The sequence below is a fragment of the Phaenicophaeus curvirostris genome, chromosome 1 (assembly GCF_032191515.1).
Source record: "Phaenicophaeus curvirostris isolate KB17595 chromosome 1, BPBGC_Pcur_1.0, whole genome shotgun sequence".
NCBI classification, from domain to species: Eukaryota; Metazoa; Chordata; class Aves; order Cuculiformes; family Cuculidae; genus Phaenicophaeus; species Phaenicophaeus curvirostris.
This window is the reverse complement of record NC_091392.1, coordinates 78566361-78589843: the sequence shown is the minus strand read 5'-3', so window position 1 is coordinate 78589843 and position 23483 is coordinate 78566361. Positions and strand designations below refer to the sequence as shown.

General features: G+C 46.8%; 1 protein-coding gene across 1 annotated transcript in view; it reads left to right on the top strand.

Moving 5' to 3' along the window:
* Positions 1–1439: 1439 nt before the first annotated feature.
* Positions 1440–23483, top strand: part of ARHGEF5 (Rho guanine nucleotide exchange factor 5) — a 57252-nt gene continuing 35208 nt past the window's right edge. The window contains exons 1-3 of the mRNA XM_069849786.1: positions 1440–1530; positions 4101–4394; positions 19634–19833. Of these exons, the coding sequence (XP_069705887.1) occupies positions 1440–1530; positions 4101–4394; positions 19634–19833 (585 nt within the window). The remainder of the gene's footprint in view (positions 1531–4100; positions 4395–19633; positions 19834–23483) is intronic.

Here is a 23483-nt window from a genome sequence, read left to right as displayed (position 1 = left end):
CTTGACCAAAATGACATTCATCTTAAATTTTCTTTCCACTTACATATATTTAGAATGAGACAGGAGCTTCAAAATCAAGAGACAGCTCAAAAGTTTGATCTTTATTAAAATCCGTATTTTCAGATTTAGGAATCAATTTCATCGTATACTCTTGACAGCCCCATGGAGTTTTTTCTGTAGTTTCTTGAGAAAATAAGGTTTTTATATCACGCTGTCTGTTCCCCAATAGTCACTTAGAAACCAGCTGATTCATTTCAATCAAAGTTAACATACACGTAGAGGAATCAAAGATGAGTGTGTTCCTATAGCCAAAGAGCAGTGGCTGGGTGCAGCAGAGAGCTCTTACTGGCACCCCCATGGAAGTGTCAGTAGGGAGAGACTTGCCCTTATCCATGTTGTTTGGCAGTTTCTGTCATATCCTGCCCAGGCAGCAGGACAAAATATTTGGTTTAGGGACACTGATTCTGTTGGGAGGGACATAAGGATGTTTTGGGGGAAAGGCCTGCTAGGAAGAGGAAGCACTAATTAGCTTCTTTCCTTCAGGCTGTTATAACCAACAAATGCATGTGTCTCTTTTGTAATAAAGTATTAGTGGGAATATTGATAGTAATGAGCTAACTATACTGTTTTGGGGGTATTTATGCTATAAAGATTTGGTTTTGTAACACTACACTGACCAGGATTTCCACCACTGTCCACTGAAGTAGCTGATACAAGGACTGTCGAGAGCCAAGTGTGGGGCGAGGTAACTGCAACTGAGCCTGGAAGCTGGTGCTCCTAAAATAATGGAGAGAATTTACACCTGGGCAAATCCTATCTAGGAATTCCTCAAATGTTCACATCCATTAGAACATGGGAACCTCTGCCTCCTAAGAGAATTTCCAAAGCAGGTTACCAGAAATTATTCAGAAATTAATTAACTTCTGCAATGAGGACAGGCTGACAGAGTTGGTGTTGGGCAGCCTGGAAAAGAGAAGGCTCCAGGGAGACATTATTGTGACCTTTCAATGTGTAGAGGGGGCTTATAAGAAAGGTGGAGAGAAACTTTGACAGAGCCTGTGGTGACAGGACAAGGGGTGACAGGTTTAAACTGGAAGACGGTAAGTTTAGATTGAATGTAAGGAAGATATCTTTTATGATGAGGATGATGGGATGTTGGAACAGGTTGTCCCAAGAAGCAGTGGATGCCCCATCACTGGAAGTGTTCTAGGCTGGATGGGGCTTTGAGCAACCTGATCCAGTGGAAATTGTCCCTGCCCACAGCAGGGGAGTGTGGACTGGATGATTTTTAAAGGCCTCTTCCAATCCAAACCACCCTATGATCCTATGATCTGAGAGCAGCAAACTCCAGAAAGGAAGGACACTGGTTTCCTGGCAGGGCGGAGTGCAATGTACATGCCGGTTCCTGTGCTTGGCAGGGCCCTGAAGGCCTGGCACCCATGATCCCAGCACCTGGCCCAGCAGAGACCCTGCGCCCACGCACCACCCTCTCTCAGCCCCAGCAAGCATCACAGCCAACCCCCACTGCAGGTGAGCCATCGGGGCTGGGGAAGGTGGTGCCCTGGTGGGGGACTGCAAGGCAGCAGCATGCGGGCAAGAAGCGAGAACCCACCACTGAAACTATGCAGGGGAAGAGCAAGCAGCCCAGCTGCTCCTGGAAGGAAGCATGGGCACGGGAGCACACCTGCAGTGATAAGAGGTTTGGAAAACTGTCTTTGAGGAGAAGCAGTGGAACTAGGTTGGTTGAGTCTAGAGGAGGAGGCTGGAAGTAAGGCAGGACATGAAAACGTAGTTGCAGTGCAGGAGAGTTTGTTATTAAGAGAGACAACGATTACCTTGCTGGAAGGAAAAAGATAAGATCTAATCGGCTTTATATTCAGGAAAGAAAAGAAGAAAAGGAAACAGAAAGAGGCTGGATGTTGCAAAAACTTTCTCTGACTAAGGCAGGGCTGGAATAGGTTACCTAGTGAGGTTGTGAAACCCACTTCACTGGAAATTTCAAGAAGTTAATAAAAAATCACTGCACTCTCTCAGTAGAAGATGAGAGACTCTCAGAGAGATGAGGGACTCTCATCTCAGAGAGATGAGGGACTGCCATGCTATTTCTCAGCCTTTGGAAAGTAAAAGTCCATCTAACCTTTTCAAACATAAAATTAAAAAAAAATCCCATACATATCATACAGGTCGTTAAATGTATGGGTGATAAATAACCTAATGATGTTACAAATTCTAATTTTACTAGTACAAATTCAAAATATTATTTAGATAGCAAACTTTGATCTTTCCTCTTAAAGAAATTGCCAAGCACTTCTTGAGCTGGTAAATGCTGGCAATATATTTTAGCACTATTTCTATCATAGCAGTTATCCCATTCCACCCTCTTACTGCTACCAGACTTTCTTGTCTGTTCTCTCCTGCTCCAATGTAGTGACCTGCAGGATTGTGTCCTGGCCAGTTCTGCATTCGTTGGGGCACTTTTATTCCTATTGAAATGCATGTGGGCTGGGTCAATCTCACAGCAAGGTCACCTCTCCTCCATCCTAGGTTATGGGGCCATAGGATACCTCAGGCACTGGAAAAAAACAGATTGTACAGTTCCTTTGGGACCCACTGTAGAGAAGAATACTCTGAACATATGGAGTATGCTGAAGCATGCAGACCTTTCCAATCCACCAGGGGATATCGAGTCTATCAGGATATCTTGACTCCATAACCAAAAGGACACAGTGTTAAGGAGGTTTTCTTGAGATGCTGCATGGGTTTTTAGTGATAATCATCTACTCAGATGCTGAGCTCAGTCCGACCTTTCACCACCAAATGGTCCCACTACCAATATCTTGCATAAACTTGACCAGCCAACCAGATAATGGTAATGACACTGCTGGTTAGGGCCAACTGGGCAGCTTGCCGGCAGTCCCTGGACAATCCTTGGAGGTGTTCCTCAGTCCATTCCATGCAGAGAAAGGTAAACTACACTGACACTGCCAAACCATTTCCTCTGCTGGGAAATATGCTGCAATCACACCAGAATGACTAAATGGTCTTGGTAGAGCTTAGAGACTCTGGCTCATAGTGATTTGGATGACTTGGTGAGACATTTGTCGCACGAGTGCTTTGATAACCACATAGCTCGTGGGTTCAGGCACAGTGTTAACATGAAAACACAGGTAAGCCACATCTGTTTTGTACACAGGATAAAAGGTCTTCTGGGATATGGAAATTCTGGGGACCATGGTGCAGGTTGTACTGCATGGCTTCACCCTCAGGACTGGCATAGCGTCAGCAGTGGTGATGCTGATCCACAGCTTGTAAGCCTTTCTGGGTCTGATCTGACTCTATGGGGGGCCATTCAGATGCCTCTGCAGTTGTTCCTTAAAATTTCTGGTTCCATCAGGACACATTAGCTTGGGCTCTTCACCACGTGCTTCCAGACCCTAGCTGACTCTGAAACAATCCAGGCATACTCCTACTCATAAACCCTATGAGGATTAGATGGGCCTTCTCAGAGTCAGCTTTGGTACCTCTGAACTTCAAGGACAGCATATCCACAAAGTGCCTAAGTTACCTAGACACATTAAATGTGCTTTTGTTCATTAGCACTGACAGATGATTTTGAGTGGTTGAAGTCATGTACAGATATACTGAGGGCATCATGCCTTTGCAAAACAGACTGGGGAGTAAGATTAATCATTGTTTTGTGATGAACATACCAGCCTAGAAAGAGGCAGGTACACTGATCAAGGATTCTGGAAGTATGTGTCCAGTTCTTATGTCTTCTTCTGGCCTCATGGGTTGATTTGTGCAAGTCTCTTTACCCACCACTGTCTTCCCCATCTTGGTTCTCTTCACTTGTGTAACTGTGGCATGCATCGGCTGGTGAGAGGTACCATATAAAACAGAGGTATAATGATGAAGTCTGTAAGACAACTGGTGGCAAATGGAAGATGAGAACCCAGAATTCCAGGCTGCAAGCTCTCAACCCAAGAACCTTTCATCTGAAGAATCAGTTCATGGCTTTTGCTCTCATAATTGCTGTTCTTCGTATGGTGTCTGGGGGAATAATCATACCTGATGATTTTTTTTTTCCACCTCTGTTCCAGCTGCTGCTTATGACATTGCCCCACCTGAAAATAAGGAAGTCCATCATCTAAAAACTCACATGAAAATGAATGCATTTTGGCCTTTACATGAACAAACAGAGAGCCCAAATGCGAGAGAAACATGCTGTGGAAAGGGTTTTGATGGGAATTCTCACCTGTCTCAGTATCAGCTGCTTCACACTGCAGAGAAGCCTGGTCTGTGTGCTCCATGTGGGAATAGCTGGAGCCAGGATTCATCATCATCAACGAACCCAGCTCAGCAAGACATCAACACTCAAAAGGAATATGGTCACTGTGAGTCTTGCAGGGCAGGCATTCACTCCCACACCAGAGACGGGATGAAGGGAAAGATATCCAAGCCATTGTTAGGAGTCTTGCAGGGAACACAAAACGCGACCCCAAACACTACAGAGAGCAATCTGACACTGCTACAGTGCAACGAGGTAACAGTGGTTGGAAGTTAGTACCCTGCTAAGATGATGGGCCTTTGGAGGTCATGTTGTTTTTGTAAGAATCACTAATTAGGGAGGAGGACATCCAGGGAAGGTTCCCCCAAGGAGGAAGAGAAGAGGTAAAAAAAGGAGCAGGGTGAGTTCAGTTAGCATGACAGCAAATGACATCTTTAGAGTATGATGAGATCTGTCTGGGTGCTGGGTTAGTAATTAACTTGGACATTTGGAGTTCCTGCCCCAAACTGAAAGAAGGTAACTTTATCCTTGTTCTGTTTTGAGAAAGCATAGTACAATGTACTCTAGAGTTATTATGAGTCATTATTTGCACTTCATTAGTCACTCTTAGCTGTAGCCTGTAAGTACTTCAGATCCTAGACTACACAAGACCTTACAGGGTTTGTTTCATAGAATCATAGAATCATAGAATCACAGAACCATAGAATCATAGAATGGATTGGGTTGGAAAAGACATTACAGATCATCCAGTTCCAACCCCCCTGCCATGAGCAGGGGCATCTTCCATGAACAGGGGCAACTTCCACCACACCAGACTTCTTAAAGCCCCATCCAACCTGGCCTTGAACGTTTCCAAGGGTGGGGCATCCACGACTTCCCTGGGCAACCTATGCCAGTGCCTCACCACTCCCATCATGAAGAAATTCTTCCTAATGCCTAATCTAAATCTTCCCCCCTTCAATTTAAAGACATTCCCCCTCATCCTATCACTATACCTTCTTGTAAAAAGTCTCTCTCCAGCTTTCTTACTCCTCCCTTCTGGTACTGGAAGCTGCTCTAAGTTGTCCCCACAGCCTTCTCATCTCTAGGCTCTCTCAGCCTGTCCTCAGGCCAGAGGTGCTCCAGCCCTCTGATCATCTTTGTAGCCCTCCTTTAGACACATTCCAACAGTTCCATGTCCTTCTTATGCTGGGGATTCCAGAACTGGACACAATACTCCAGGTGAGGTCTCACAAGAGCAGAGTAGAGGGGCAGAATCACCTCCCTCGACCTGCTGGCCATGCTTCTTTTGATGCAGTCCAGGACACGTTTGTCCTTCTGGGCTGTGAGCACACATTGCCGGCTCATGTCAAGCTTCTCATCAATCAGCACCCCAAGTCCTTCTCTTCTGGGCTGCTCTCAATCACATTATCTCCCATTCTGTATTGGAACTGCCAACTGCTCCAACCCAGGTGTAGGACCCTGGACTTGGCCTTGTTGAACCTCATGAGGTTCGCACAGGCCCAATTCTCCAGCTTGTCCAGGTCCCTCTGGATGACATCCTGTCCTTCTGGTGTGACAAATGTATCATTCAGCTTGGTGTCATCTGCAAACTTGCTGAGGGTGCACTCAATCTCGCTGTCTACATCATTGATGAAGATATTAAACAGCACTGGTCCCAGTACAGATACCTGAGGGACACCACTTGTCGCAGATCTCCATCTGGACATCGGGCCATTGACCCCTACTCTCTGAATGCGACCTTCCAACCAAGTCCTTATCAGCCAAACAGTCCACCCATCAAATCCATATCTCTCCAATTTAGAGAGAAGGATGTTGTGCGGGACTGTGTCAAAGGCATAAATCCAGAGAGATCGCATCCATCCATCACATTGTTTTTACTGTATCCACTGATATGGTCACCCCATCATAGAAAGCCACTAGGTTGGTCAGGCAGCCACTAGGTTACCTCACCTTCTATCCCTTGACAGAAGTCAAGCATCCAGATCTCGTATCTAACAACGAGGATGTGGACCCTGAATCAGCCAGTTTACAATCTAAGCCTCCAATGCAACGTGTCAGGTTTTTTTTCTAAAGTAGAGGACCCACTAAGGGTCATTTTGCTTTTATATTTTACTTGCTGTATTATTCTTGTGCCATGCTTAACTAACTGAAAGACAACTAAAAATATCACATATTGTGAGTCACAAGAAAGGCCCTTTTTGTGTGTTAAGGACAAAAGCTTACTTCATGTAAAATGTTCCTTTGCTCATACAAAACAATACAGCTTCAGTCTGCCCTTCTAACAACAGCATCACAGCTCCAGATAAAGAATGCCTCTGCACCCCTGTGTGGATGGTAATATTTCTGTGCAAGCACAAATCCAGCTTCACAACCCTTTGTGGGGGAAAGATTATATTTTCCATGACTGATGGCAGTGAGGGCCATGGGGAATTCTCTTGTGGTATAAACCAGACCAACGTTACAAAGGCTGTTTCAGGAATATGTGCTATTTTTTTTCCGTTATTAAATTTCTGGGCCATTATAGGATTCACATTAAGTTTAGGGCCCTCAGGAAAGTCACCACGGGTGGCCTAGCTGGGTTTTGGTCTTGTGCTACCATGGGCCAGAAGAGAATATGCATTTTCAAGATCATGGATATTAACGATCAGAAACTAGGTGAGAGTTGGATTACAGTAAGTGTTTGGCCCTACAGAAGACATCTGTGACCAAGGCTTTGCTCTGCAGGTGATCCCTATGAAATGATGTTATCCTGGGCCAAGACAGTCCAGGTGTTCTAGAGAACCATAGCATTAATCTTATTGCAGTTTTTGGAGTAGGGTGAGGGTTCATTGATGTATGGTTAGTATTGGATGTTGAGGATGGCAAGATGGGGTTGAAGGGTTCTGCAGAGTAGGGGAGGGAAAAGGACCAGGCAAAACCCAGAGGGGAGGGCTTTCTCCCATTGCTGTCAGGAATGGGAGAAATAACTGTTGTGCTACAGGAGAAGGTATCCCAGAAAGGAGGATCTGCTTCCTGTGCCCAACAGCTAAGACTAAAACTAAGACTAAGGACCCTTTCTTTGGGCTAAAGCTGTTCTCCAGCATCCACAGATTCGGAGTAAGCAGCCAGTCTATAGCCCTACAAATCTTGCTGCTGATATGAGTCAGCTTGCCTTGCGTGCCTGGAGCTGAACGAGGGGTTCGCATTTCCTTCTGTGGCTATAATCAGTGATTTTATTTTTTGAAAGCTGAAACTATGATAAAATGGTAGATCTCTCTGGAACAATCTCATAGAAAGCTTTAAGAGTGCAACTGCTCGCCTAAGCCTGACAAAAACTGTCCGAGAGGAGGAAAGATAAGTTGACTTTTCAGCCTGCTGGTGTGACACTGTACATATGCCACCAATGTACAGGAGCAGGTATAACAGCACGGTATTTGTGTTAATGCTCTTAGCTCGACACAGCCAGGAAGAGCTTCCCAACAAGGGGCACTACGTCATTACATATAGGGGCTTGGAGCTCCACCTCAAGGACTCCTCTCATGCAAAGACAGTAAACATGGAGGAAGGCACATTTCAGCTTTCTTTGTTCTCCTCTGCAAAAACTAAGCTGATGAATAATTACTATGTTTATCTCATTAAAAGTTACACTATTGTGCATAATTATATCCACCAAAAAAAAGCCAAAACAAAATCTGCAAATCCTACATCCGTGTCACAGGGAGAACTGAAATTTTGCGTGCTTCATTTCACGGCCATTCAAGAGTCTCTTAATACAACCCAGGGACTTCTGTGTGCAGTTTTTTAATTAACAGGGAATCATTTCTATTGGTGCAGATAAATTTGTTTGTGGGCTGGATTTTGTGTCTAGCCAACAAAACAAAGGAAAGTGAAGGGCTGGTCTGAGTCATTACTACTGACCTTTACCACAAGCAACAGCACTTAGATGGATGTTATCATATGAAGGTCTCAGCTAGGAAGAAGCAGCTTCCTAGCACAGTGGTTTGTGAGTGAGAAGGGTGGGCTGGATGGGGCCAGGGCAGAGGGAGCTTTGCTGTTTCAAGCACAGAGGAAGGCTTCTGAATGTTGCCCTCCTAACTGTGCTGCACATGCTAAGCTACTGCAGTCCCCCACATTGGTAAAAACCTGCATAGGCAGATGCAGTGCTCTCTGTGTCCAGTTCCTACACAGTAAGATGGTCCCTTTCAGGTTGAACCAGAGAACTATTTGGCAAGCCCCTCAAAGACAGCATGCTTCTCCTTTCATTTTTGCTCTCCATGCTCAATTTTGCTGAGGTCCTAACTATAGTTCCCTGTTTGAGCAGCTATGGACTAGAATAAGACTGCCTGTAGCGGTGTGACTTTGTCCATATTTCACATTTCCCTCACAGTAGTTTATTTCTACAGTTCACAGTTGAGCAGAAAACCTGAAGAAATGATCACAGTGTAACTGAAGACAGCAAAAAGGAGTAATGAATTTTCCTAGTTGTTCGGGTATTTGTTGCCAGCACCTTTTCTACAGAGGGCTTTGAGTGTCACCCTAACTTAAGTTATTGTCATGAACACCCAAATATATGCAAAAAGTACAGAGCAAGACTCTACTTAAGTGATTGCTTTGGCAAATAGAATGGAAGTATTTTAAGAGTGCCCATAGCCTTCTCCTGGACTTCTCAAAGGATGCTGGGGGGAAGAGAAAAGGAGAAAATAGCCATTGTCACTGCTTTTCTCTGTTTATGTCTTTCTCTTCTAAGGAAGGAGAGAAAACATCAGTGTGTGAGGTGCAGGAAAAAGACAAGGCCTTTAGAGACTCCAAAACAAAAGCTATCTGCATGTTTATGTAAAAGAGAGAGACAGGTGTATAGAGTGGGCATGGAGTGGGCTGGGAAACAATGTACTGCACCAAGACATAGCATTAGGACTCCGATTCAGACTTGTGCAAGGATTTAACTGCATCTAATTCAAGCAGTTATCTTCTGCACAGCTGCCCTTCATGCCCCTCTGCTGACACTCTGCAGGCTGGACTTGACAGTGGCAAATTCCTGTTTGTCTGCTTGCTGATGCTGATCTTCACTGGCTTCCCCCGTCCCAAGAGGCCAAGTTCACAGGTCCTTGACCTGCCAGTCTTCAGGAAGAATTTGATTCTTACACCTCCTTAGGATTAAGAGTACTGCAGGAACAAAGAGAAGAAGAGATATCTTTAAAGTATTGGGACTATGAATTACGGCCACATAGACTGAACTCTGGATGGAGCCCAAGAAGAAAAAGAACACATAAGAGCAAAGCTCTTAGCAAATTAGTCTGCTGTTCAGGGGAAGCAATACTCAAGGCTCTTAAGAACTGGATCCCAGTCAGAGAGCTGCAGAGGAATTGTGGCAGCCCCGCTGTCTTGACCAGACTTTGCAATATCCTCAGGAAGCTGATGCTCCCCTGCTCTGCAGCCCGCAATGTTCTCAGCTGTTCTCCCAGATTTTTGAAGGCCATGTGTATCTGAGATCACGTGGAAAAAAATATCTTTTTACATTCCTCTTGCAGTGTTTGGAATCACAAACAAAGAAATTGAGTGCACTGCAGGAAATCAAGAGCTGCTTTATAAAGAATCCCTGGGAGCTGCAATGGAGGATTTCACTCTATGAGAGGCACCTGCCAAAAATAAGCAATAACCAGAGTACCCTTTGCATGCAGCACCTCAGTGAAGAGAAAACATAAACCTAAAGGTTTCCTCAAAATTGTAACTGAGCTAGAAATTGCCTTTGTCACTTGGTGTAAAAGAACAGCTGTTTGGAAATGTTTGCATAACTACCTTTCTTTCTTTTTTTTCAAAATTTTTGGTGGTGTTTCTGTCTAGTAAAATCAATGTGGTACATTTTGTATTCCCACGGATTAACACCGTTAATGACAGAGAAAAAAGAAAAAGCCCATTAAAAGCTTTCCTATCTTTGTCCTTGTCCAACTCCTCAATTCTCCATAATGTATCATCTTAATAATACACAGCACTGTTTTTCAACCTGTCTTTGTTTTCAGCATCCTTGTTTACAGATATTGCCTTGTACTTCTTAGTTATCTTTTGTGGATCCTCTTCAAGTAGCCCATGGACCTCCTGATGTGTCTGGACAACAGACTGGAAATCACTGCAATAGTCTTATACTATGAAAGACACCTCCACTGGTATTCAGTGTAAAGTACCAAGGAGTGCCCTCATTGCATTCTTGGTCATAAATCACTTTTTCTCTGCACTAGTTCCAGCTTTACATTTTGGGAAAAAAGTACGTCTATCTCAAACCCATGTTATTTAGCCACAGGGGCTTTTCCATGTAATTCTCTGTATATTATCCAGGTGGGAATAAGGCTTGAAAAGCAATATTCAGCAGGAAAGAGTGCGATGTCACATTGTATTAGGTATACCAAATGTAATTTTTGCAACTTTGGCTGAGGAAAATCTTCCTAAAGATAGAAACGCTTACTACCATTTCCCTGGAAATGCAGTCAAATGCTATTGATGAGCAGGACATGTGTGTACCACCAAAGGTTGGGTAACTGCCTGAAGGAATACACTCTATTTAGTTAGCTCCTTTTTTTTTCCCCAAAAAAAATCATTCAAAGGAGCTTCTTGCTTTTGCAAGAAGTCCATATTTTATTAATCTTGAATAAAATTGATTAGACTGACCTTGAAGCTATTCCCTTCTGTCATTTAAAATTGTATCTGAGGAAATAGAGGCGAAGTTTTGGGTTGCGTTTTGCTTCAACTAATCATATGAAATCCTGTGTAGGAGGTAGATTGTGAGGATTATTTTTCTTCTTTCTTTGGTTTGTACCTAATGCTACAAGCAGATCACAGGATTTTGTCTTGCCTCCTGCTCAGTGGACAATACTTGCACACTCAGCACAAAAATAACAGTTGAGGCTATTTTGCCTGGTTTTGCTGTTAGAGGCTGGCCATTCCTAGCTAAAATTTAAGCAAAATCAGGAAGGACCAAGGAAACCAGCATACACACGTGTGAAGCCCACACCTTTCTGAAGCCCTGCAGTGAACAGTCATTTTCCTTGACACAGGTCCAGATTGCAGTGAAAGAGTCGCAGCTGTGACTGTAAGTGGGAAAACCTATCAGCTTCCACCAGGCCCACATCCACAAAGTAAGAACCTTCTTGCCTTTTAAAACAAGCAGCTACTTATAATAAAATGAATTGTTGGGCAATGCCAGGGCTAAATGGATTTAAATCAAATAAAAATGTGCTTTTTTTGCCACCTTATACAGTTGGCAGGCAGGGGACTCTCCAGACAAGCCCTCACCTTCGTGACTCTAACAGCAGCCTTTGTCTCTCTATCAGTCTGAAGTCTTGTGCATTTGTTTAATTTTTCCTGGGAGCACTTGTAAGAAAGTGGGATTAGAAGGCAACCCATTTAGGGCAATGGTCAAATTTGCACATCAGGTAAGACGACTGTTACTATTTTGGAAGAAATTGGTACAACACAGTAAACAGGGCATTAGTTCTTAATTCATCCAGCTAGCATAGACCCTCGTAGTAACTGGTACACAGGGCATCACGAAATAAAACTGTCACTCTGTCACACATGTAGGTATCCATTTGAAGAAAGTGTCCCCACTGTATTTTGTATTCAGAAAATGGATGAGGTTGAATAGAGATTATAAAGATATAAAATTTAAGTGGAGTGTTTGTTCCTGGTTTTGTTCTGTAAGAGCAAACATAGTGTTATGCCTAGGTCACTTGTTGGCTGACGGCTAGCTGGGATTCCCTGGGGAGAAAGCATGTGAGCATGAAATAGGGGAAGCCCATTTCAGTCAGTGCCTGCTCTTCTCAGGATGTATGTGCCCTTCAACAATAATAGTTATTGTCTCAGGGCTTTGGTCATTAGCTCAGATCATGTCAGCAATGCAGTTTTATAACTAGTTTCACATAGGAAAGCATCTCTAGCCAGATCACCTGAAGGACTTTCCCAGTTCTGTATTTTCCCAATGTCTTCAGTCAAGGCCACTTATCCCTGGACATATGCTGGTGCAAATTTCAGGAAAGATCCCCAAAATCAGTACTTGTCTAGGTGAAGTACATAGCCTCTTGAACTCCTGGGATAAGTGATGCTTCTGCCAGACAATGTAGGAGGTCACCATTATAACTGCATTCACAACTGTCACTGAAGCAGATTCTCAAATGAAGGACAGGCCTAAACACCTGTCAGTAATAAGGTTGTATTCAAAATAAAATCAAAAAATGTGAGTGAACTGTGCAAATCTGACATTTTTTCCTCTTTTACTTCAGCATCTCCTGTAGCTCCACAGGATGCTAGCACCTACAAATTGAACAAGAGCATGGGACCTGTGGTGCCAAAGCTGAGCTAAGGTCTGGGAGAGTCTACACTTCTCCCAGTGTGCTGGAGCGGTGCCTGTGGAAATGCAATGCTGGATCATACAATGGTTTGTGTTGGAAGGGACCCTTAAAGTTCATCTAATCCAACCCCTCTGCAAAGAGCAGGGACATCTTCAACTAGATCAGGTTGATCAGGTGCCCATACAATCTGACCTTGATTGTTTCCAGGAATGGGGCATCTACCACTTCTTGGGGCAAGCTGTTCCCACTGTTTCACCACTCTCAGTGTAAAAAGTTTCTTCCCTTACATCTAACTTAGATCTGCCCTCTAAGTTTAAAATCATTACCCCTTGTCCCACTGCAACAGCCCCTACTAAAAAGTCTGTCCCCATATTTCTTATCAGCTCTCTTTAAGTACTGAAAGTTGACAGTAAGGTCTCCTCGGAGCCTTGTCTTCTCCAGGCTGAACAGCCCCAACTCCCTCAGCCTTTCTTCATAGGCAAGGTGTTCCACCCCTCTGATCTTTTTTGTGACCCTTCTCTGCAACTGTCGCAATAGGTCCAAGTTGTTCTTGTACTGAGGACTCCAGAGCCCCATGCAGTACTCCAGGTGGGGTCTCACAAGAGCAGAGTAAAGAGAGAGAATCACCTCCCTTAGCCTGCTGGCCACAATTCTTTTGATGCAGCCCAGGATATGGTTGGCCTTCTGGGCTACAAGCACAAATACGCAGCTCATGTCCAGCTTTTCATTCACAATGATACTGGGACTCTGCTAACTGCTGATAGCAAGTCATAAAGAAGGTGCAGAAAAAGAGATGACTGAATTTCAGGATGGTTACCACTGGATGCTCACAAGCCTAAAAAGAAGGAAACAGCCGTGGCTTGACTGACTCTAGATGGCTGTTGCAGCTTGCTTAAGCTTACTCTGGTTTAGTTTCCAAGCTCAGCGTTCCATTTGTTTCCAACCTTATAAGGGTTTTTGTTCCATATACGCTAGTTTGTATCTTCTTGCAAGAAGGTGTAGCTGCTAAACGTGTCCAGGGAAGTTATCTGGGTTTCCACGGAGTGTGGGCTCACCAAATTATTTTAGTTAAAGAAGATCCATAGACCCCTTCTGGAACTTCTGAGATGAAAGTAGCTTAACTAAGAGTTACTAAAACTACCAGCTTCTGTCCTGCTTTCTGCCTGGCTTTTTACATGTCCTTTGCATATAGTAAAAGCTTAACTCAGAATAAGGTCTGCTATGGAGTAGTGAGGACAACAAAGGACCCTAGCTGGACGGGATGTTTACAATGAGGATATCCGAGTGGGAGGCGAATATCCGAGCAGCCTCGCAGCCCACTGAGGTCACGGTGTATTCAGGTAGCACAGGGCACTGCAGGAAGCAGAAGCACATCAGGGGACAGGAGGACCCTGCTCTTGGCCCTCCTGGGCCTCTTCGGAGAATGAGTGTTTCCTTCGAGGGGGGAAAGGACCATGCCGGGTATGCACTCAGTGCAGCTCAGCACTTGGTGGGCTGACATAAGAGATCATGCAGCCCAATCCACCTGGGACACTTCTTTGCTGCTTTCTGTCCTGCTTCCTACTAATTCTGGCTCTCCTGCTGAGAGAGGATCCCTGCATTGACTCACTGTAACTCACCTTCCTAAAGGAGAAGTGGAGGTATTCCCAGCATGGGACAGGACCTCTCTTGCTCTCATTGTGAAGCACTCCAGATGTGCAGACATCTTAAATGTAAGAAAAGCCTTTCTTTTACTATGAGGGTGGTTAAACTGGCCTACCAAGTTAGGGAAGGAGAGCTTGGCTCCCAGGATACAGATACTGTGATATGAAGAGGTGCACATAATGACTTCAGAACTTCTTCACCTTATGTAATGCATGAAGAAAAATTCAGGCACTCAAACTCTCTTTGTGACGGGCAGGGAAAGCAAGGTACCCTGGGATTTGATTCACAAAAGCAAATAGAAAACTGCTTCTGAAGCTGCTGGAGGTGCCAAGGAGGAGGGTAAAGGTTAAAGCCTCCTTAGACAAAGTGTTGTCCTTTTCTGGATGACAGAGGTGCTATTTTCCAGTCAGGATGTCCAACTCCAGCCTGCTGCCAGCTGCTAAGTAGTTACAAAATCATCGAATCATAGAATCACCAGGTTGGAAGAGACCCATCAGATCATCGAGTCAAACCATTCCTATCAAACACTAAACCACACCCCTCAGCACCTCATCCATCTGTGCCTTAAACACCTCCAGGGAAGGTGACCCAACCAACTCCCTGGGCAGCCTGTTCCAGTGCCCAATGACCCTTTCTGTGAAGAATTTTTTCCTAATGTCCAGCCTAAACCTCCCCTGGCAGAGCTTGAGGCTATTCCGTCTCATCCCGTCCCCTATCACTTGGGAGAAGAGGCCAGCACCCTCCTCTCTACAACTTCCTTTCAGGTAGTTGTAGAGAGCAATGAGGTCTCCCCTCAGCCTCCTCTTCTCCAGGCTAAACAACCCCAGCTCTCTCAGCCATTCTTCATAAGGCCTGTTCTCCAGCCCCTTCACCAGCTTCGTTGCTCTTCTCTGGACTCGCTCCAGAGCCTCAACATCCTTCTTGTGGTGACGGGCCCAGAACTGAACACAGTATTCAAAGAGCGGTCTCACCAGTGCCAAGTACAGAGGGAGAATAACCTCCCTGGACCTGCTGGTCACACCATTTCTGATACAAGCCAAGAAGCCATTGGCCTTCTCAGCCACCTGGGCACACTGATGGCTCATGTTCAGTCGCTGTCAACAAACACCCCCAGGTCTTTCTCCTCCAGGCAGCTTTCCAGCCAGACTTCTTCTAGTCTGTAGCACTGCATAGGGTTGTTGTGCCCCAAGTGCAGGACCCGGCATTTGGCCTTGTTAAACCTCATGCCATTTGACTCTGCCCAGCGGTCCAGCCTGTTCAGATCCCTTTGCAGAGCCTCCCTACCCTCCAGCAGATCAACACTTCCACCCAGCTTAGTGTCGTCTGCAAACTCGCTAAGGGTGCACTTAATGCCTTCATCCAGGTCATTGATAAAGACATTGAACAGGGCTTGACCCAGCACTGAGCACTTGTCACTGACCTCCAGCTGGATTTCACACCATTTACCACCACTCTCTGGGCCCGGCCATCCAACCAGTTTTCCACCCAGGAGAGTGTGTGCCTGTCCAGGCCAGAGGCTGACAGTTTCCAAAGCAGAATGCTGTGAGAAACTGTGTCAAAGGCTTTACTGAAGTCCAGGAAGACCACATCCACAGCCCTTCCCTCATCCAGCAGCCAAGTCACTTTGTCATAGAAGGCAATCAGGTTAGTTTGGCAAGACCTGCCTTTTGTGAACCCATGTTGACTGGGCCTGATCACCCGGTTCTCTTGCATGTGCTTCATGATAGCACTCAAGATCACCTGTTCCATGACTTTCCCTGGCACTGAGGTCAGACTGACAGGCCTGTAGTTCCCTGGATCCTCCCTGCGACCCTTCTTGTAGATGGGCACAACATCAGCCAGCCTCCAGTCCAGTGGAACTTCCCCAGTCTTCCAGGACTGCTGGAAAATAATGGAAAGGGGTTTGGCCAGCACATCCGCCAGCTACTTTAATACCCTTGGATGAATCCCATACAGCCCCATAGACTTGTGAGTGTCTAGTTGGGCTAGCAAGGTTCTGACCACCTCCTCTTGGATCATGGGAGCCTCAATTTGCTCCTCTAGCTCCTGGGTTTGTACACGGACAGAAAAACTTTCTTTACAATTAAAGACTGAGGCAAAGAAGGCATTAAGTACCTCAGCCTTTTCCTCATCCCCTGTCACTGTTGTTCCTTCTGCGTCCAATAGGGACTGTATGGTCTCCCTAGTCCTCCTTTAATTATTTATATATTTATAGAAAGATTTTTTGTTATCTTTCATGGACTTGGCCAATCTGATTTCTAGTTGAGCCTTAGCCCTTCTGATTTTTTCCCTGCACGATCTCACTTCCCTCCTGTAGTCCATCCAAGAGGCCTGTTCCCTCTTTCAGAGCCCATAAACTTTCCTCTTCTTCTTGATATCACTCAAGATCTCTCTGTTCAACCAAGCTGTTTTTTTCCCCTGTCAGCTTTTTTTCCGGAACATGGGGATGGCTTTCTCCTGAGCTGCTAGGATTTCCTTTTTGAAGAGCTCCCAGCCCTCATGGGCTCCCTTGCCCTTAAGTACTGTCTCCCATGAGACTTTGCCAACCAGCCTTCTGAAGAGTTCAAAGTCTGCCCTCTGGAAATGTAATGCTACTGTCCTGCTAACCACCCTCTTCACTTCACCTAGAACTGAAAACCCCATCATCTTATGATTGCTTTGTCCTAGGTGTCCACCTACTGCCACATCTCCCACAAGGCCTTCTCTGTTCACAAACAGCAGGTCCAGGAGGGCACCCTCCCTTGTTGGTTCATTCACCAGCTGTGCAAGGAAGTTGTCTTCCACGCACTCCAGGAACCTCCTAGACTGCTTTCTTTCTGCTCTATTGTACTTCCAGCAGATATCTGGAAGATTGAAGTCTCCCACAAGAATGAGAGACATTGATCTAGAGACTATCCCTACCTGTTTATAGAAGAGCTCATCAGCTGCTTCTCCTTGGCTGGGTGGTGTGTAACAGACTCCCATCACAAAATTTACCTTCTTGTGGGCTCCTCTGATTGTAACCCACAGGCACTCAATCTCCTCATCACCACAATCCATCTCAATGGTATCCAAGTCCTCCCTTACAAAGAAGGCTACCCTGCCTCCTCTCCTGCCCTTCCTATCCCGCCTGAAGAGTTTATACCCCACCATAGCTGCACTCCAGTTATATGAGTCATCCCACCACGTTCCTGTGATGGCAACGACATCATAGGCTCCTTGCCCTAAGACAGCTTCCAGCTCTTCCTTCTTATTCCCCATGCTGCGTGCATTGGTGTAAATGCACTTCAGCTGAGCTACTAAGCCTTCAGCCCTCTTAGAGGGAACAGAGTTCATTCCCAATTGCCTGGTAACTGGAGTAGCTAGCACCAGAGTGCCAGTATCTCCTTTAGCACCCCTAGGTGTGTTGTCCCCCACTTTCTGTGTGGTGATGTACTGGTGGTCCTCACCAGCACAACCTCTCCAAATCACCATTGCCCCACATCCAGGCTCGCTACTGTCTAGCCTGGTCTCAACCCTCTCCCCCTTCACGTCTAGTTTAAAGCTCGATTTATGAGCTTAGCTAGGTTTTTAGCAAGGACTTCAGGCCCCTAGGAGACACACGTGTCCCATCCTTAGCAACAAAGTCTAGGGGTGCGTGAGCCACCCCATGATCAAAGAAGCCAAAGCCCCTTTCCTTACACCAGGCTCGGAGCCAGGCATTAATCAAATTCTTCTTCCTGACTTCCAGCTCCTCTCTCTTTAGCCTTGGGATGGAGCAGAATACTATGTAGTAGGAAGAAACATCACATATATGTAATGTCCCAGAAGTCTGAGCACCAATCCAAGAAAGACAACATCCAGAGTTGGTTTCGCCAGTCTCTTGGCTTGCAGAAATTTGAAGCATCGGTTTCCCCTCTGTTGACTGTGAATGCAGTGGTGTGGAAGAGGAATCTCAACTGCAGAAGCCGATCCACTATGGTGAAATAATTCATCCACACAAATGAATGAAAGTATTAATTGAATCAGAAAGCAGTAGCAAGTAGGTACGATTTTATGGCTGGCTGAGTAGAGCATTCAGTGTGTTGCTTCTGGGGGAGTGTGATGCTGTGGAAGCAAAACCCCCTAGCTTTTCCGTAAAAAAAAAACAAACCCGACTGCCAGTTGGGATGAAATACAAAGTAGGAGGGTTCACGAATGCAAAGTTAAGGAGCAATCATAAAATGGTTTGGATTGGAAGGGACCATTTCAACCTCCCTGCAGTGAGCAGGAACTAGATGATCTTAAGCAGGAAAACAAGAGACTCAGGTAATAAATAATAAATAATAAATAATAAATAATAATAGTAATAAAGCAAAAAGCCCCTCTGTTTCTTGAGCCAGTCACGGTTCCTGGGATCAGCAAATCATAGAACCACTATGGGTCATAGAATCACTAGGTTGGAAAAAAACCTTTGAGATCATCAAGCCCGACCATACCTGTCCACTACTAAATCATATCCCTGAGCACTTCATCTACCTGCCTTTTAAATAACCCCAGGGATGGTGACTCAATCACCTCCCTGGGCGGCCTCTGCCAGTGCTTGATAACCCTTTCGGTGAAGAAATTTCTCTTGATGTCTAATCTAAACCTCCCCTGGTGCAGTTTGAGGCAGATTCCTCTTGTTCTATAGCCTCTCACTTGGGAGAAGAACTACTTTCAGGTAGTTGTAGACAGTGATAAGGTCTCCCTTCAGCATCCTCTTTTATAGGCTAAACAACCTCAGTTCCCTCAGCAGCTCCTCATAACCCTTGTTTTCCAGCCCCTTCACCAGCTTTGTTGTCCTCTGGACACACTACCAGACCACAATATCCTTCTTGTAGTGAGGGGCCCAAACCTGGTGTTCAAAGTGTAGCCTCCCTGATTCTTAGAACAGGGGAAGAATCACTTCCCTGGACCTGCTGGCCACGCTGTTTCTGACACAGGCCAAGATGCCATTGGCCTTCTCAGCCACCTGGGCCACTGCTGGCTCATGTTCAGCTGCTGTCAACCAACACTCTCAGGTCCTTTTCCTCCAGGCAGCTTTCCAGCCACTCTTCCCCAAGCCTGTAGGGCTGCACAGGGTTGTCGTGTCGCAAGTGCAGGACCTGGCATTTGGCCTTGTTAAGCCTCATCCACTGGCCTCGGCCCATCGATCCAGCCTGCCCAGGTGATCCAACTGTCCAGATGATCCAGCTGTCCAGGCGATCCAGATGTCCAGGGTCAGGTGCACCCGCTCCACTTTCGCCCTGGTGGCAAAGCAACCAAGCCCTAAGCACCTTTGCCCCCAACCCAAGACGTGGGGGGAGGGGGGAAGGGGGAACGGGAGACGCAGTCATTGCCCCCGGTGCAATAAAAATAAACAAACCAGCCGCGTCCCGGTCGGTGGGAGCGGGGCGCTGAGTGCCGGGGCGGCGGCCGCTCCCTCCCTGCCCCGCGCCGGCGGCCGGGCGCGTCCCGCACCCAATCAGGGCGTCCCGCCTGCCTTCCTGTAGGTGTGCCCGGCTTACCTGCGGCCGCGCCGCCCGCCGCACAACCTGCGGGGACGCGGCTGCCGCGGGCGGGGGCAGCGCCGCCCGGCGCGGCCGTGGGAGCGCGGCGCAGGTATGGGGAGCGGGGCGGGGGGGGTCCCCGCGGGTCCCGGGCCGGGGGGGAGGAGGGCAGCCCCCCCCCATTCATTCCGGGAGCCGAGGGGCCCGGGGCGCCGGTCCCTGCAGCGCGCAGGTGTGGGTGCGCGGGGAGGGGCCGCGCTCCGCCGCGGGGGCTGCGTGGGCCCCGCCGGGCCGGTTCCTGCCTGGGGACGGACGGAGGAGGAGGAGGAGGGGAAGGCGGCGAAGGGGCCGCCGGTGCCGGCGAGGCTCCGGCCGCGGCGGCCTCTGCGCGGGGCAGGACGGCTCCGCTTCCTCCCCGGCCCGCAGCTCCGCGCCCCGGCTCCGCTCCCCCCGCCCCGATCCCCGCCCGCAGCTCCGCGCTCCCCGCAGCTCCGCTCCCTCCTATTCCCCCATTCCGGCTCGCCCCGAGCCCAGGCCCCGTCCCGGGCTGCTGGCTGAGCCTCTTCCCGCAGGAAGCGCGATCCCACGGTGCTCTCTTTTGAGCTTCGGGCCGGGCTGCCCGTGGCCCCGGGAGTCCCGGGGCTGTGCTTGAACTCTGGACACATTGTTGTTGTCCTCGCTCCGCTGGCTGGCGCCTCGTGACCTGTCACGGAGGGAAGGCAGGGGAGCGGGAGGCGATATCCAGCGGGAGGTGTCCCTGGCCGCGGCAGGGCAGGTGGAGGCTTTGAGGTTCCTTCCAACCCAAACCCAAATTCATAGAGTCACGGAATGGTCCGAGTTGGACGGGACCTTAAAGATCATCCAGTTCCACCCCCCTGCCATGGGCAGGGACACCTCCCACCAGACCAGGCTGCCCAGGGCCTCATCCAGCCTGGCCTTGAACACCTCCAGGGATGGGGCAGACACAGCTTCCCTGGAAAACCTGTGCCAGTGCCCACCTCCCCCTTCTACCATGGAGAATTTCTTCCTAATGTCTGATCTATATCCGCCGCCCCCCCCCCCCCGCCCCCCCGTCCAATTTAAAGCCATTTACCCTCATCCTAGCACTCCATGTTCTTGTAAAAAGTCCTTCCAGCTTTCCTGGAGCTCCTTCAGGTACCGGAAGCTGCTCTAAGGTCTCCTTGGATCCTCCTCCAGGCTGAACAACCCCATCTCTCTTGGCCTGTCCTCATATGGCAGGTGCTCCAGCCCCCTGATCATCTTTGTAGCCCTCTGGACCCGTTCCAATAGCTCCATATCCTTCTTATGTTGAGGATTCCAGAACTGGATGCAATACTCCAGGTGAGGTCTCACAAGGGCAGAATAGAGGGACAGAATCACCTCCCTCGAACTGCTGGTCACACTTCTTTTGATGCAGCCCAGGCTGTGGTTGGCCTTCTGGGCTGCGAGCGCACATTGCCTGCTCATGGTGAGCTTCTCATCAATCAGCACCCTCAAGTCCTTCTCTGCAGAGCTGCTCTGGATCACATCATCCCCCATCCTGTATTTAAACAGCAGATTGCCCTGACCCAGGTGAAGGACCTTGCACTTGCTCTTGTGGAACCTTGTATGATTCTGTGATACCTGCGTGCTACTCACTTCCAATCTCTTCCCCACAGCCACTGCAGCAGCTCTGGTAGCAACCTCAGCACCCGAAACAACCTGGGGGGGACTTCTGACCCATTCTCCACCACACAGCACCTGTGTTTTCCTTGCATTTGATGCTTTATTCCCAGAGATTGGATAAGACTTGGGTTAAACCTCGTGGGGAATATAGGGGCTGGGAAGATGATCCAAGCTCAACTCATCTGCGTTGACCTGTTGCAGACTTTGCCAAGGAGCTGCTGGATGTGGATGCTCTTGGCTTCTGTGCCCAAACTGACCAAGCCACATTGTAACGTGTTGTTGCAATTTTGTGAACTCCACTGAAGTTTTGGAGTTTCTTGTAACCTAATTGCTTGGATAAAGGCAGAGTCCTTTTAAAGGGTTGCATAGGAGGGAGGTGGCTTCGTTTGGAGGAATAATGTATGGGTGACCCAGATTTCAGAACCGCAACTGGTAAGGAGGAGGTATGGGTAAATCTGGCTTCAAGTTGTATCAAATCAAAACTCTTCTCAATTATCAATTACTGTTAATATTTGGAAACAGCTCAGTTGGCTTCCATGTTGAGAATCTCATTTTGCCAAGCTGTGAGTCAGGGCAGCATTTGTACTGTACTCTCTGTGCAATAGCCTAGTGATCTTGATAAATCTGTGAGCGTTCACAGTGTAATTACTGATGACAGCAGGCTTGAGGCTGTGCTCCTGTTGAAGAACCCTATTCCCTTGTTCTTGCTGTCTGAAATAGTGGGACTTGAATGCTTCCTCTGGGGACTCCTTGTGCATCCTGATGGATTTTGCCAGTAAGACTCTGTTCCCTAGCACTTTTATTTCATCCCATTAACTCTGGACAGATGGTCTTGCTCCTATTCTATTGAGTCTTCTTTCTTATAGTTCATTTATTTTAAGTGCTTTCTGAAGAGCAGAGTTTTGGCATAGTTTTTTTGTTTTGGTTTTTTTTTTTTACATACTCTACTTTGGAGACTGGTTTGAAATTGGCTGTTTTATTTAATTTGTATTCATGCAAATTATGTTCACTCTCTATAGTTATTCCAGGCAAAATTTAAGAAACAACCTGCGAGGGATTTCAAAATCATAATTGGATTTTTTTTTTCCTATGAATATTTGATTCTAAGAATTATTATGCTTTCTGTCATCTGGTATCTTTCTGGTTTGGTGTTGGCTACTTTGTTATTGTTAAGCTAAATTATACATAGCTAACTTATTTCAATACTCACCCCAAATAAGTTTAGTAGAATCATAGAATTGTTAGGGTTGGAGAAGACCTCTAAGATCATCCAGTCCAACCATCAGCCCAGTCCCACCATGCCAACTAAACCATGTCCCAAAGTGCCCTGTCCACATGATTTTTTTAACACCTTCAGAGATGGTGACTCCACCACTTCCCCGGGCAGCCTGTTCCAGTGCTTCACCACTCTTAGTAATTCCTTTCAATTTTGCAGCTCCCCACTGAACTCCTATTTTATCTTTTAATGAAGTACTTTAAAGTGTCTTCAGTGGAAGTATAATTGGATTCTATTGTTGTGGCACTTGAGACATACAAAGAGAAATTATTTCCCTCTTCTGTGAGGGGATCCTATAGGGGATGTTCAGCCATTTGGGGACAGATGCCTTGTTCTGACAGCCAGCAAGTATTTACATTCCCAGTTGGTTATCACTGCATCAAATCCAAAATTCTATTAGAGAAGTACCTAGTCTTGATTTCAAGATATGAAGATTTCAAGACAGATTACGTTGGTTCCCTGGGTAAATTATTCCAATGACTGACTACCCTCACTAATTTCTTATCTCAAGCTGTCCAGCCTGGTTCCTAACCACAAAGTCTTGCTACACATTTTCATGCCAGATTACAGAGTGTGTTGCTGCCAGGGTGACACATTCCAGCAAAAAAGATGGCCTATTGTACCACATGCTTACAGCTGTTATTCGAGCTAATAACCTCTTGCTTCTGAGAAAAGGCAATCGTGGAGCAGGCAAACTAGGGTGACTGGTATGATTTAGAGCAGCGGTTAAGTGCACCTGGCTGTGCAATCTGTGTGCAGACAAGGCTTTCAGAGAAATGTAATTGAATAATTTGTGTTGCTTGGAGTACGGCTTCATATGA